This window comes from Caretta caretta, chromosome 2, assembly GCF_965140235.1.
Source record: "Caretta caretta isolate rCarCar2 chromosome 2, rCarCar1.hap1, whole genome shotgun sequence".
Taxonomy (NCBI): domain Eukaryota; kingdom Metazoa; phylum Chordata; order Testudines; family Cheloniidae; genus Caretta; species Caretta caretta.
In genome coordinates, this window is record NC_134207.1 from 85,556,310 (window position 1) to 85,571,563 (window position 15,254).

The following is a 15,254-nucleotide window of genomic DNA, read 5'->3' on the forward strand; positions in this document are numbered from 1 at the left end:
AGAAGAAGGGACAAAAACTTTGCCAGAAACTGTGCAAAGGGTACAGAATGGAAACAATTATTTCACTAAATGATTCCCTCATCACCTGGAGCCCACAAAAAACAATGTGGAGTTTGGGCTTTGTGGGTTGAAATGGCTGTGAAACGAAAGGTTGGACCTTGGGAGCAGCCTGTTTCTGGCACACGGTGTCCTTAGGACTCAAGAGCCTTCTGGGTGGAAATCTATCCCAGAATTAATCCAAACACCATTAGCTTTCTCTCTACACCTTTTACCCCTGTTCTGAATGCTGGTGAAAGATATTGTCACTGACAACTCTGAAGAATTAGGTATTTATAGTGTGACAACTTTACCTTGTCCAGAAAGATCCAGCATCCTTGTATGTGTAGTTTTACCATCAAAAAGCTCCATTATATATTTGCCCTTGTCGTGTGGAGTTGGCTCATTGATCTGTAACCAGATCTGCTCCCCAGTAACACCAGTCTTAACTCTGTCTGTATACTTAATCTTGGCATCACTGAAAAATAAAAAGCAACATTAGCCCTTCCTTTTTATCATATTATAAATATGAAGGACCTTTGTGGCCTCACTGGCCATGTCTGCACTAGAGAATTTTTGCAAATGGTTCCTGTGGTGCTACGCTATGAATTCAAAATGTCAAAGTTTTTAAACCAAATTCTGGCTAGAGACTCTGCCATACCAGGAAAGCTGAGGACCAAAGTGGGGCACAGGATGGAATTTTTCTGTTCCAATTCTAGCTCTCCTCACAGCCCACAGAGAGGCTGTGGCATGTGCCCTCCATAACCAGAGCTGCAGAGGTCAAGACCCAAGGATCAGTGGGGGAGATCCATGCATTTCAGTATATAACCCAAGAATGCATCCCACATTCATATCTCTACCTCAGCACATGTTGCTCCTGAATGAGGTGAAAAGGTGCTATGAATGGCCAGGACATGAATAGACAACAAAACTACTTTTGTAGCAACAGTATATGTCCATTTAGGGGGCAATTTGACACAGTGCCAGAATTTGGTCCTTCAGGTAAATACATGCATACATTAGTATATCTCTTCCCACAAAAATATCCATTTTCCAGCTTTCTAATCAAAGAGTTAATTACCCTAAACAAGGGAGGAAGCTCTTTGTCAAATCAGTTGCTCAATTTCTTTTTATCCTTAAACAAATGCCTTGGAATGTAACAGAGGGCCAGGGAGCAATTTACTAACACTTGGTGAATTAATGTGATCGTTCTAACATAAAATTAGTTTCTAAAAATGAAACATGAGAGTGAGAGTGAGCAACAAATCTGCAGCATTTGATATTAGCTTCCAGTCTTCAAATGTGTAGGGACCCCTGGGAATGCAAAGTTGAAAGTAGAGATGGTACTAAGTATATTTAAAATAATCCTAATAATTCATTCCTCTGGATTTCCCAGTGCATCCTGCCTACTCTGGCTGAGATTTCAAAGCTGCCAAAGGGATTCTGATGCTCAAGTGCCATTAATTTAAATGGGGTTTCAAAATCTCATTCTCTATCTTGTTTTGGTTGTAAGCTCTCCAAGATAGAGACTGTCTGTGTTTTGTGGGGGGGGAAGGGGGGGCGGGAGGGAGGTTGGGGGTTTCTGCCTCAGGCACATATTGGAGTTTAATAGATAAGGGGTCTTTTCAGGATGAATCCACCTATCAAGAGATATATATTGCACCTGTTCGTTCTGTATCTGTACTGTAACTGCAATTTTGTAAAAAAGTGCAATCCAGGGAGACAGACTGACTGACCTTGAGCTAAACATTTCTGAACTCCAAATGTTCTTCAGATTCATGGACCTTCTGGTCATAAACACTTTACTCATGTTCTTCCTCCAGGCTGCTAAAAATTAATGGATCCAATACCCCTCTGACAGACTGATATAATTCCATTGACTTCAATGGAGCTACAAATGATTATGTGGGAGTGAATGAAAGGAGAACTGGGACCAATATTTTAATATATCACTTCCTGTTGAATGTGTAAAACCAAAGAATTTGTAGACTGCTAGCAAATTTTCGTACACTTACTTGTGTAACCAGCTCACTCTCAGATCTTCCAAGTAATAATTAACAAAAGAGAATAATCTGATACCCTCTGCTGTGCTCTGGATTTTCAGTTCTGTTGCAGATACAGCTGAAAGAAGAGCACATGTTTTATGCAACCCTACTGCCATTCATGAAGAAGAACGAGTCACTCATCTGAAGGGGGAATTAAATACTTACCAATCTTTCTGCATACTTCATTCATCAGATCTGCAAAAGCTGTGGAAACAAAATCCATAGGCTGAGACTCAGTGTCCATGCAAACATGCTCAGTAATAGGTTAAAAATTGGCATGCAGTGTTATGACTCTAGAGCATTCCCTCTAAAGAGTTCCTAACAGAAATCTGATTTGCATTTTAAAATGTATCAGACCCTTAGTTTCAAGCACAATAAAGCTAAGGACTGTTTTCAGGGAGCTTGGCTGTCTATTCCATGGTTTCAGCACCATGTTTAAGCCCTTCACTGCTGAACAGGGCAACATTCTTTTTTCTAAAGGTGACTGTATTCAACTGGAATTTTGGCCCTTTCATATCAATGTATTATATACGGAGTATGAATTTTGCTCCATGTACTGGACACAGTAAGTAGCAATGAAATCTTTAAAATATACAGAGTTCTAAGACTAGAAGTACCCTTAAATAAATTATTGGCAAAACAGATTAATTAAAAAGTCTGAAAGTGCATCCTCACAGGAACCTAAATTATATCATGTTCATAAAATGATCTAGATCCACAACATTTTTCTACATCAATGGAATTACTTTTAGTATAGTGAGCACCCAATTTGAAAACTGTTATCATTGTGAATACCCTCAACTGGGGTATCCTGAGGAAATATTACAAATAATCTAATTAACAAAAGTATATTGGAATGCTCTGTTACTGAAAAGTCACCATCAGGATGGTCTCATGACATCTGTGATAACTTTTGGTTTAGGAGTCTGTTTAATATGCAGGAGAAGCAAAAATCACTTGAAAAAGATACCGCAATTTGCCTATGCAAAACTCTTGTGCAGACAAAGAAACACTGCCACTTCAGGTACTTATGACCCAGTATGGGATAAACCATTCAGAATGTTGCCCTGACCTGCTTCCACAAGCTTCAGTTTACTTTTGTCCTTTCCTCTGTCATCCTTCAGTATTACTTCATAAATACCAGCATCTTTCTTGGAAAACTGTAAAGCAAGAACAACAAACAGTAGCATTCAAAACAAGTTGTTTCAGAAAGCAATATTGTTTCTGTTCTAGTGATTTATGTGGCTGGAAAAAAAAATATATGGACACCAAATTTAACCTTTTATCTATATACTCTTCCTCACTAGAATTAATTTTGTTCTTTTTACAGTTTGGGAACTAAGGCACAGAGAGACTAAGTGACTTGTCCTAGAGCACACATGAAACCTGTAGCAGAACTAGGAATTGAACCAATATCTCATTAATTTTAGTCTAGTGTCTTAGCCACAAGACCAGTGTTCCTCTCACTGATTAATAGGAGCACATTACTGTTTAACCCTTTTCTAATGTAATCAGCACAGCAGTCTGATGTAATCCTCCAGCTCTTTAAACTGATTTAAAAGGGAAATGTGAAGCTCTTTCTCATGGTTTCCTGAAAATCTGAATTCACAAGGATTTAAATTTGCTGCAGCCAAAAAATAAACGCAAGGTGAGCTTTTTCTTTAAAAACTATATCCCAGTTCCTATCTATAGTGGATATGTTGGAATATCAGATTAGATCACATCTATGAACTGAATTGAATACCATAGATCTGTACATCAAAAAGCCAGGAGTCACTCACCTCTGATATCAGCAGAGTACATACGCCATCCTTAAAGTCATGCTCCTCATCCACCATTATCTCCCTCCCATCTTTATACCAAACAATGTGTGTTTCCTTCTTAATATTAGCCACCTAAAATGTATGAAAAGCACATCAGTATTATCCTATTATTTTAATATAGTGAATTGAATGCTAGGTGTGTCAGCCTATGTGAATTCTGGGATCACCCACAAGAACAGTGAAAGATGCAACCCCTCAGATGAGAAAGGGGACACAGAATCCAGAACTTAACTGATTACAGGGGACAAAAAATGAAAAACAGGGAGAGTGCTGCAGGTCCCAGGGTCAAATGAGAGATCCAGGGGGAACACAGAGCAGGGAACCCTGAACAATCTCCACTGCTCTGAGAAGGAGTCAGCGGACACCACCCAGAGGAACTCTGCCCAAATCAGAGCACAGAATAGGAAGCAGAAAAAGGCTTCAGAGCATTCTGAGAGCTATCCCACCCCTCTACACACACAACTTGCTTGTTCCTCCTGGACTGAAGGATGGTTGACAGTGCTGGAGAGCGAAGCCCTTTTATCCACTCCTGGATTGAGTAAGGAAAGGGGGGTATGGAGTTAGGCAAGGGGGGTATGGAGTTAAACCATCCCAGTGGGAGCACTATGGAGCCCAAAACAGAAGGAGGCGAGTACAGTGACTAAGTCAACCTTAAATTCCAAATCACCCAAGTCCAACAGTCAGAGGCTCAGTTCCTCATGGCACTATCCAATTTGCAGATGGAGCATGCCTGTTTGTGACACCCCTTAATGGCATGTGGCATGTGTTCCCTTCTTCTGACCTGCTCCACTTTGTGTGTCCCTGCTGCCTCCCCACAGATCACTCTTTGGGAGCATTAAGAAGAAAGCAGTTTGTGCTCAAGACAGCACAGAATCTGTGACTGTGTTCAGATGTCATTGGGGGAATACAAAGGAAAAGGAAACCTCTTTGCACTCTTCCACACCTTGCACACCTGTGCAGTGGCTGGCCACAATCTGGTCCAGTATATCTCTTGCTTTTATAACTACCTGAACAGTGTTGAAAACCAGCCAACTCTTACCTTGCATTTCAACAACACATTGCAATCAGCGGTAACTTCCCATCCCAGATACTCAACAAAATGAGGACCTGTTTAAAATGAGTTTTTACAAAATCACATGAGCAATAATCACAATACAAAAGAAAAGTTAAATGAACTTTTCTTGCTAGATATACTGTTATTTTTATAATGTCAGAAATATAGGCTTTTATTCTTCAGATTTTATTCTTTATGTAAAAAATGAGGTAAGCAATTAATTACAATTAAATAGCAATTTGTATTTCAAAATACCATATTTACACCTGCTCCTACATTTAATCAGCCAAAAGATGACTGAATTCCTTTCATTTGCATATGATTATGCTGTTCATTACCTTGTTTCCTGAACCACTCTTGCCTCTGAAAGTCTGCTTCGTCCTGTAGCTTCTTGAACACTAGGGATCAAAAACAGTCAGGAAAACAAATGTGAGCCTTCTAGAGAGAATATCTCGTTAGTAGGGAATGGGATATTATTGTATTGCAGAGGTGAAATCCTGTCCCTGCTGAAGTCAATGGGAGTTTTGCTATTAACTTCAATGGGGCCAGATTTTCAGGTCGCTGATAGTAAATATTTCATGTGTTAAGTATTTCAGCTGTCACAATGTTATTACAGCTGACCCAGGCTCTCCTAGCCACCCACAGACACTAAACCTTTCACATGTATCCAACCCTTTTGAGCAAATGTATGTTATTGATGGTGGTTCATTCAGCACTTGAGGACCCTCTTAAACTCATTTGTTATAGTAAATGTCAATGTAATGCTACAATGAGTAATATTTAATTTATGTAAGAGAAAAGATCAAAGAGAAAAGTATGAATTGTAAATATATCTGAATATATGCCATCAAAAGGAGAAGACATTTAGTGTCACTCATCTAATCACATTTGATCCTCGGAGTAAGGAAAACAAGAATGGCAGCAGAATCATCAAGCAGTTGAAATGTAAACAGCTGCAGGTACATCTGAATATCTAACTTGAAATAGGAGAACAGTCCCAAGTATCTCCAACAACATTTGTATCAAATTAGCATTGTGGGACATTGCAATTGTAGATATAGGAAAGCTAGCTAGACAGATGTGAGAGAGACATTATAGGTAGTATATGGCACCTGCCATCTTCCAAGTGCTCTTCAAAATTAATTAATCCACACAATGCCCCTGTGAGGCACATAAGTAACAGAGATGGTTGGAAAACGTGAACATTTTTCCTAAAGATTATAATGGAAAAATTTCCTTTTTTCCCCCATTTAAAAAAAATCTGAAATGTGACCAGATTTAGTAGGTGTTATTATCCCCATTCTACAGGTAGGTAAACTGAAGCAGAGACATTAAGTGACTTGCTCAAGGACACGATCGATATAAAGAAATTAGAGTAAGAGCACAGATCAATACTCCGGTGTCACTGGCTCCTTAGTTCATCGCACTGCACTAGTTGTGAAAGTGAAGTTCTAGATGAGCTTACCATCACCAATAAGGACAAGACTGGATTGGTTCGTTGCCTTTCCATCCTGAAGTTGGAAGGTATAAGTCCCTTCATCACTGTCCTCAAGTTTATCCATGATCATTTCAACAAGGCCAGTATTATGGTCCACCTTCATCTTATATTTCTTCAGCAACAAAAAGAAAAGTCAGACTAATGGTCTTCTTCAGAATCAGAAAAGACGCATCTATCTGGCCAGATTCTATAGTACTCTTAATAAAATTCTTTATTTTTTTAAATTCAGATTTGTTCATTGTGTCTGTCCCAGGCTGCATGCACATAACCAAACATATACATAAAATATGTTAATCAAATATGATATAAGCATATTTATTATTATCATAATGCTTTATATCGGTTCTGTACTGAGCATCACGTTCTGTTTCATTAGAAAGGATTTTTTAAAATATATGAAAACTATTGCCCAACTTTTCAAAAGAATACTTTCCCCGAGATGATGCTTTTATATCTTACTTCTATAGAATGCCCTGTCCATGCCTTTTAACCAATGTAGTGGAATGCTAGAGACTTCATATGTTTTGGGGTTAAAAAAAAGTTCTCTGCCTTTTGCTTATGGGAACTTGCACATAACATAGGCCCTGATTTGGGGTTACTTGCAGAACTTTGGTCAGTGGTGTAGTCAGAATTCAGGGGGTGGGGACATGGATGAAGAAATGTGGGGATGTGGTTTGAATGCACTGCGCTCTGTGAATTTTGGTCTCCTGGAATGGCCTACAGAGGGATATGGACAGTAGCTAAATTACAGGACTGCCTTATTCTGAGGACTGGAATGCTCCCTAGCTGCTTACAGAATCTGGATGCCCACAAAGGTGGCCAGAGGTGATTAGGGTGCGGGGACATGTGTTACACCTCAGGGGTTACCTGGGGAAGGCAAATCAGCGCTGCATGTTGCTAACGCTGTTGCAAGCATTGCAAAGCATTTTGGGGAGGGTCAAAGTTGTGAGCGGGGAGTGGAAGATTCTTTTGCAGGCTGCAAGAGGCCAAAGGGGGAAGGAGAAAGAGAGCAGAGAACAGGTTAATTTAACACTGCAGCTAGCAAGCTTAGTTTAATGATAAGATGCTGGCCCCAGTACAAGGTCACAGCACTAGACGAGAAGTTTCCCTCACCCAGCCATAGCCAGCCATGAGAAAACCAGGGCCACAGAGATGAAAAACACAGGCGAGACGACGAGGGGGGGAGAAGAGCTTCGCATCCCTGAAGCCATTGTGTTTTGGAAAAGCAAAAAAACCCACAAAAAGCCGGTTTAAACTGGCACAAAAAGCATCAGGAACAGAGGTCACGGAATGGAACACCCCCAAAGAAGCCCAAAACTTAAAACCCTCCTGAGAGCTGAAGCAATTCGGAGATTGTCAGCGAACCCTGGACAACCTGTGCGCACAGGACAGAACTCCCGTCCACCCCTCCCCCTCTTCTTCTTACGTTACACCCAGGCCTGGCCAGCCTTGGGTAGTGTGGGTGTAAGTGGGTTAGGGCTTGGGTGGGTTAACGCTTTCTTCCGTCCTCTAAGTAACGTGGGAAGCACCAATCACTCTCCACTGTTACTTTATTATTTTATCAATAAAGGTTTAAAATTCAAACACTTGGTGTGTTTTGTCATCTCCTCCCCAAATGATCCTGCAGCTTCAGCCTGATCACCCCAAGCAGATTGGTAACAAAAATCTGTCACACATGTGGGGTCATGGGCCTCACCAGATTTCTTGGGCTGCCTCTCGCCAGGATGCCCAACAGTGGCTCCCGCTGGTGGTGGCACTCACCATGTGTCCATACAGTGTGGGGAGGGAGGAAGCAGCAGGGCACTGTGCTGGCTGTGGGCTGAGCTCCCCGTTGCTACATGGGGCTGCTTCTTCTTCCCTGCTGCTGGAGTCCCAGCACTTCCTGCTGCCTGCTTTGCAGACTGCCCACTGAGGTAAGTGAGGGGGACATCTTCGAGATCGGGAAGAGGAACTGTGACAAGGTGCCCAGCGCCAGGCAGCTCAGGTGGCGCCCCATCCAGCCCAAGAGCCTTGGAGGTGAGTGAGGAGAGAAGGCTGGGGGGCAGAGTGGGATAGAGGGGTGAACCCTGCTGTTGCTGCTGCTTGCTGCTCCAATGCACTCCCAGCAGCAGCTTTCTGCTCCTGGAGGTGCACTGAAACAGCAGTAGCCTTCAATGTGCCTATCAAGAAGAAGGCAATTTGGGGGTGTCATATTCCTCCCGCCAATAAAAAGTGACTGATAATTCTCCAATTTCTTGTTCACTGAGACGATCCAGCCCCCAAGCACCATCCCACCCTGATGGCACGTGGGGGACTGTGCCTCCCAACTGTGTTGCTCCTTTTGTTGGTCTTGTTTTGAACACAGGTAGGGAGGAATGCCTGCAAGCTCTGCAGGGGGCTGGACACTCACAGGACAGAGAGCAGAAGGAGGAGGAGGTACTTGCTAGTGTATGTTGTCTACATACATACCAAGTTTCAGGGAGTGGAGGCAGAGGTAACACATGGGGCGGTCACGTGTCCCCACAGAACTGTTTAGTTGTGCCCTTCCACACTATCCACAGTTATGTATTGTCTCTGCAGGTGGCAGAAAGCCACACTGAGTGCACCTCCTGAACTGCATCCAGCAGTGCTCAACCACAGCTCAGAATGTGGGCAGAATCTTTATACTGATGTTTTCAATCACGTGTTATATTTTCCACGTAAATGCATTGGAGTAGTGAGGTCTGATTATATTCAAAGTGCTTAGCTGGAACATTGTTACTCATTGCTTATAAAAGTCAGAAAACCATAAGCAATAAAAGTCATACCTCTCCATTAACAATTTCCTTGTCATTAAATACAAAGTTGACCTTTGCATTGCCAGACAACTTTTCAGCCTGCAGCCAGAATCGCACTTGTCCCTTCTCCAGAAGTTCAGCTGCCAGCTCAGACTTAAGTGGGACAGCTACGAAAAGGAAAGAAAAGACTGAAGGGAATCTTTCCTATGTTTCACAGCTGTTCTTTTCCATTGTCAAAAATACACTCATTGATATGTGTAGAATTTATGGAAGTGTGTGTCTTCTCCCACCCTTTGTGTAGTTGTTCTATTGTTTAGGGTCACTAGGGCTGTGTAGAGCTAGAAATATTCAGCATTTGAGTTACATTTGATACTGCTCCATTCTAACTCAAATAAAAATCTGTCTCAAAGGTAAACTGAACATATCTCTGCAGCATGAAGTGAGTGTGTATGGCCCAGAAAGAACCATGCTTTATGACTCACTCTGTAATGTTATAATAAAATGTCAAAATGACTCAGCAGAAAAAAAACAGCCTGCAAGGTCTTGCCTTCAAAGGTAATCAGAAAGTAAACAGCTGAACCCCACGTTGGTCCTTCATTCCTAGAATTGATCATGTGTGTCACATCATGCCAAAAATTTCAGCAGTACACTCAGTTGTCAAAGAGAAACATTGACATTATGAGCCACATTCATTGCTGATGTAAGCAGGGTCAACTCCACTGAATGGTATTGTAGCCATTTATGTCACAGGACATTTAGCCGTGGTTTTAGTTTTCCCATTATTGACAAGTTCAAGTCTTCATCTTATTTTCATTCTAACTTTTCCTTAGGCTTTAGCTTACTTGGAAAACACAATCAATTAGACCTGGTCATATAGGGGCTGATTTTTCAAAGGTGTTGAACATCTAACTACCTCCCACTGATTTTTATCTAGACTCACAGAGCTACGCAAACAGTACATGAACACTTCTCTACCCTCCTATAGGTATACAGCATATACAAGCATAAGTATATGAGGAACTCCCGAAATATAATAAGGACATGTCAGATTTGTAGTCTGAATTAGTGAGTCATTGTTTTTCATCTGTCAGAATACTGTAAAGTGTATTCATGGAAGGGTGTGACATTGTCCCAGAGCTAGTGAGATGGATTTACAAACATCTTTGTGAGACAGTCAGAGGGAGAGTCTTTTCATTTGTTTATATAGTCTGGTAACGGCTGTAGAACTAAATGTGAAACTCTCCTACCATATAGATATTGGCAGAGGTCTCAACAACAAAGGACTCAACAACAATAAAGTGGGACTATGCATACTATACTGGAAAACAGAATACCCAAAGTATGAACAGCACAACTCTGCGTTGTGAAACTGTTTCAGATACAAGGCTGCACTGCAAGGCATATTAACCTGATTTATAACAGGGCTAGTCTGGCATTTTTCCTTCGTCCTCTGCATTGCTCAGCTCCACTTGCCAGCAGCAGAGAGTGAAACTGCAAATCATTTTCACTTTTCTTCGCACTTCTCACACGTGGAAATGGCTCCTTTAAAGATTTTCACCTCTTCACTTGCTTGCTCCTCCCAGACCCCTAGCGCACCTTCTGGAGCAGGCAACGTGCATGAAAGCGGCTGCCTCCCAGCCCTCCCAGCCTGCTCTGAATCAGGCTGTGAAGCACAAGTGGAGGCTTCACTCTGCACATGAGACTGCTCTGTCTGTCGTCTCTCTCTCTCTCTCTCTCGCACACACACCCTTGTCCTGAGTAGCAGGGAACGCTTTTCCTTTCTCCCCCACCAGAAGACATCTAATAGGTAGGGAAATGAGGGAATAGCCAAAAGGGGAAGGAGGATGGGCAGTTGCTATCAGGTCAAGGGGAAGGTGGCAGAAATGGAGTAATTGGGGATTGGCTATGGCAACTGGGACACGAGCAGAGCACCACCACCTTCCCCTCATTTTGACTCCTGCATGTTAGTGCAATGGTGCTGTAAAAAGCTTCCTCACTTACTTTGAGAAAAGAGAGGTAGCTTGGATCTTACTTAATCTCTAAAAACAAAAGGAGAGAAATGCCAGATGTACCAGTGTTTGCAACAGGAAGTGGGTGTAAATTAAGAAATTAGGCTGTGCTGCTTTTATTTTACTGTCAGGTTTGTGGCAATTTTAAACTCTTAACTTGATTTGTATGTAATTAACTATGAATATCTTAGCCTAAAATGGAAAGAAAAAAACAAAGCTTCCCAGAGGCTGTTCTGTAAAGGACTAAAATAAGCTAAAGGCATCTTCTTTTGTGAAAAGAAGTCACTCCCCAGTCCACAAGACTAACAAGACTGAGTCATTGTGCTTGCCAACAAAAGTGTTCATTTAAAAATGTGTCCGTATTATGAAGCACTAACTGGCAGCTGTATTGGAAACTTCTAGCAATCCTGCTTCTGAGTTTTACTGCCTATTCTGTTTAGTGTCTCAACTGATCACAAGCACCTGATTAAACCTCCTTTAGCAGTTACCAAGTTGAAGAGCAGCAATACAGGGGACTTTCCCATCCTTCTCCTTGGCCCTGTGCAGCTACTACACTCACACGTTGTCTATGTTCAGTAAGAGTATGTCCACAAAGCAAAGAAAAACCCGTGGCTGGCCTGTGCCAGCCAACTCAGGCTCATGGGCCTGGGCTGAGGGGCTGTTTCACTGCTGTCTAGACTTCCAGGCTTGGGCTGGAACCCAAGCTCTGGGACCTCCCACCTCCTAAAAGCCAGGCTCCAGACCAAGCCCAGAAATCTACAGAGCAATGAAACGGGCCTGCAGCCTGAGCCATGTGAGCCCGAGTCAGTTGGCACGGACCAGCCACGGGTTTTTCTTTGCTGTGTAGACATACCTTTTGTGCGGAGTACTCAAGCAGCCCACTTACCAATAAACTTGCCAGCTGTAGTTGTTTCTGAACACAAGTTAAATGTGTTAAAAGTAAGCACTAAGCATGTTTAAATGAACTAACATGCAAGTGTTTAAGCTGAACATGCAAGTTCTAGTGATTAATTTTCATGTACATTACTAACTTTGTTAGTGCTTGTAAAAATAGTTTATCGAGAGATGAGACTGAAGCTCCTCATATACCCAAGGAGCTCATTACTGTTTTCTCTCGTCTTCAGCATTTGCAGATACAACTCATCTTATTGTTATTTAATATTTTACAGTACCTAGAAATATGGTGGGTACCTGACAACACAAAGGGAAAGACGGGGTCTCTGCCTTGAAGAATTCACACTCTTATATGGAACATGACACAGTTGGGGGGGACAATCAACAGAGAAGGTATGGGGTGAAGAAGGGCAAAGGGTGATGGAATACGATTGTGTGGTTACTAACTTTGGGTATGAAGGTACAATTAGGAGTTTATTTTTGTTGCTGATTTTATTATAAATTAATAATACGGTTGACCTGCTTTTGGTGACATCATGGAAGAAGTAAGTCTTAAAAAGATATTTTAATGATGAGAAGGTAGCAGATTGTGGGGTTTGGGAGGTCTTTCCACGTGCAGGGAATGGCATAGAAAAAGTCATGGAGGTTGTTGGGGAAGGAACAAACAAGTGGGACAACGAGGTTGAGCTCACTGGATCAGAAAAGGCCAGTGGGTGACACAATAAGAGACCATGTCGGATATGTAGACCAGAGTAGAGTTGTGTAGGGCCTTGAAGTGGTGGAGAAAAGGAAGGCAGTGGAGGGATTCAGAATGAGAGATGTGGTCAGACTGATAGGGAAAGAAGACCATTTTAGCGGTCATGGTTTGGATGGACTGGAGGGGTGCAAAAAAATGTGGGTACAAAGCAGGAGGGGTGGAGGTTTCAGTAGCTGAGATAGAGATAGGAGGTGGTGGACAAGAACTTTAGCTACTGGGATTAAGAGGAATAGTCAGAGCTTAGAAATGTAGTGGAGGAAGATATGGCAAGATTTAGACATGACCTGGATATATGGGACTGGATTCACCATTGTGTTACTCCTGTTATACGCCATTGTGACTCTGTTTAAAACAGTGGTATTGCACCAGCTTAAAATTGGAGTAGTATAGTGATAAATAAAACCTGTGGCTAGAAGGAGAGGGAATCATCAAATATAGCCCCCAAGGTACAAACCTGGGTAACAGGAAGAATGGTCAGGTTGTCTACAGTAACAGAAAAAGAAGATGGGGAAGTTCAGAAGGAAAACTCCTGTGCAGATGGCGCATTCTAGCTGGACTTGCTGTGATGTTTTGTTTGCCTCGAATTTGGTCTTAACTTACATTGCAGTCATGTTGCCAGCTAAAGTTAAAGGGGCAGAAAATTATAAACTCTCACGCTGGCTTGGCAACTCATAGGGATCTGAGTAAGTGTAAAGTTCAGTGCTCCAGAAAAAACAAATCCATTGGGATGCTTACTACACATCCAATATATGGACTATACTGTACAGCTAGAGAGCAGCATCTAAATAAGCAGCAAAGGCATCAATTAATACATTAATATACTGGGAATAATTGAAAGACTGACTAGTAGAAACCATGATCTCAGCTTCACATACTGCATGCTTTTCTTGTGAACCAGCAGAGCAGCTCCCCTAGCTGATGCTGGCAGGGACTCTGTAATATACATCCCAGAACTCTTCACACTGCATGCCAGTATCTCTTCTATGAGCATGCTCATTTTACTTACTTGGGAACTTGCGCTCATGACTGAGAGCGAGCAGGCGTTTCATCTCTACAAACATTTTAAAAAGAAATGTTATGTTTGCATTTCTGTTTTACCAGTTATAATGATCACAGATTCTCATACTTTTTCAGGTAGTGCAGAAGAAGTAGTGAGATGTGAACAATAAAGAAGGCATCGTAAGAAATAGGTTTTGTCCTTACCTTCCTCATCTATTGTGTAGCTTGATGAAACTCCATCAGTGTCTGTGACAGCACAAGAGTAAATGCCCAAATCATCTTCCCCAAGATCTTTAAAAGCAGCTTTTGACCTTCAGACAAAAACATTTTGATTAAAAGCCTTAACCAAAACCCTGAATCAGAACACCTCCCTTTTGGCTCTACCAGTGAGTGCTGTGGCTCTGGCTGAGCAGGAGAGTATGGGGCATAACTAGTGAAAAAGTGGTGTGACAAAGTTCCTCCTCTACCTTGGTGGGTCCTGCGCTCATTGGCGGATTTTGCTCACCTCAGAGATTCACAGTAGCCCTCAGTTTTGCCACTTTCGTGGCTCAAACCTGCCATTCACTCAGATAACCTCATCACTGGCCAGCATGGGAAAAAAAGAGTAAGAACAATCTCCACAGTTTCTTCTGATCCACCATGTGGGTCAGGGAATAGCTCAGGGACCTTCCTCTCTGGTGGAACCTCCTGTGTTGGGTCCAGAGTTGGGAGATTTGGGGGGAACCCGGGCCCACCCTCTACCCCAGGTTCCAGCCCAGGGCCCTCTGGACTGCAGCTGTCTAGAGTGCCTCCTGGAGCCAGCTACAACTCCCTGGGCTACTTCCCCATGGCCTCCTCCCAACACCTTCTTTGTCCTCACCACAGGACCTTCCCTCCTGATGTCTGTTAACGTTTGTACTCCTCTGTCCTCCAGCAGCACATCCTCTCACTCCCAGCTCCTTACGCACACACCTCACTAACTGGAATGACAGCCTTTTTAAACCAGGTATCCTGATTAGCCTTAATTAATTCTAGCAGCTTCCCAATTGGCTACAGTGTCCTAATTAGCCTGCCTGCCTTAATTAGTTCTAGAAAGTTTCTGAGTGTTCTGGAATAGTCTCTGTTATCTTCCCCAGGTAAAAGGGACCTGCTTAACCTGGAACTAATGTATCTACCTTTGACCACTCTCTTGTAGCCATCTGGCCTGACCCTGTCACAGTGGGTATATCCCATGGTGTTTACCATACATGTTGAACCCCACAGACTGTGTATCTGGTACATGAAAGATCTGAATAAGTCCAGCTTAGTCCTGCAGGAAGTGAAATGGGAGCCTGCAGGGTAGAGTGTATAAGAGATGGAATAAAGATGCCAGAAAGGGTTCACATGGATTGCTGGCAGTATGGT

General features: G+C 42.4%; 1 protein-coding gene across 2 annotated transcripts in view; it reads right to left on the reverse strand.

The window, feature by feature from the left end:
- The window catches only part of MYOM1 (myomesin 1), a 104,554-nt gene that overhangs the window by 11,901 nt on the left and 77,399 nt on the right, over positions 1-15,254 (reverse strand). For both annotated transcript variants that reach the window (XM_075125296.1, XM_048840379.2), the window contains 11 exons: positions 14,076-14,182; positions 13,879-13,923; positions 9,243-9,379; positions 6,424-6,568; positions 5,297-5,356; positions 4,944-5,011; positions 3,863-3,976; positions 3,154-3,241; positions 2,247-2,285; positions 2,052-2,157; positions 351-514 (listed from right to left, as the gene is read on the reverse strand). In XM_075125296.1, coding sequence (XP_074981397.1) covers positions 351-514; positions 2,052-2,157; positions 2,247-2,285; positions 3,154-3,241; positions 3,863-3,976; positions 4,944-5,011; positions 5,297-5,356; positions 6,424-6,568; positions 9,243-9,379; positions 13,879-13,923; positions 14,076-14,182 — 1,073 coding nt within the window. The remainder of the gene's footprint in view (positions 1-350; positions 515-2,051; positions 2,158-2,246; positions 2,286-3,153; positions 3,242-3,862; positions 3,977-4,943; positions 5,012-5,296; positions 5,357-6,423; positions 6,569-9,242; positions 9,380-13,878; positions 13,924-14,075; positions 14,183-15,254) is intronic.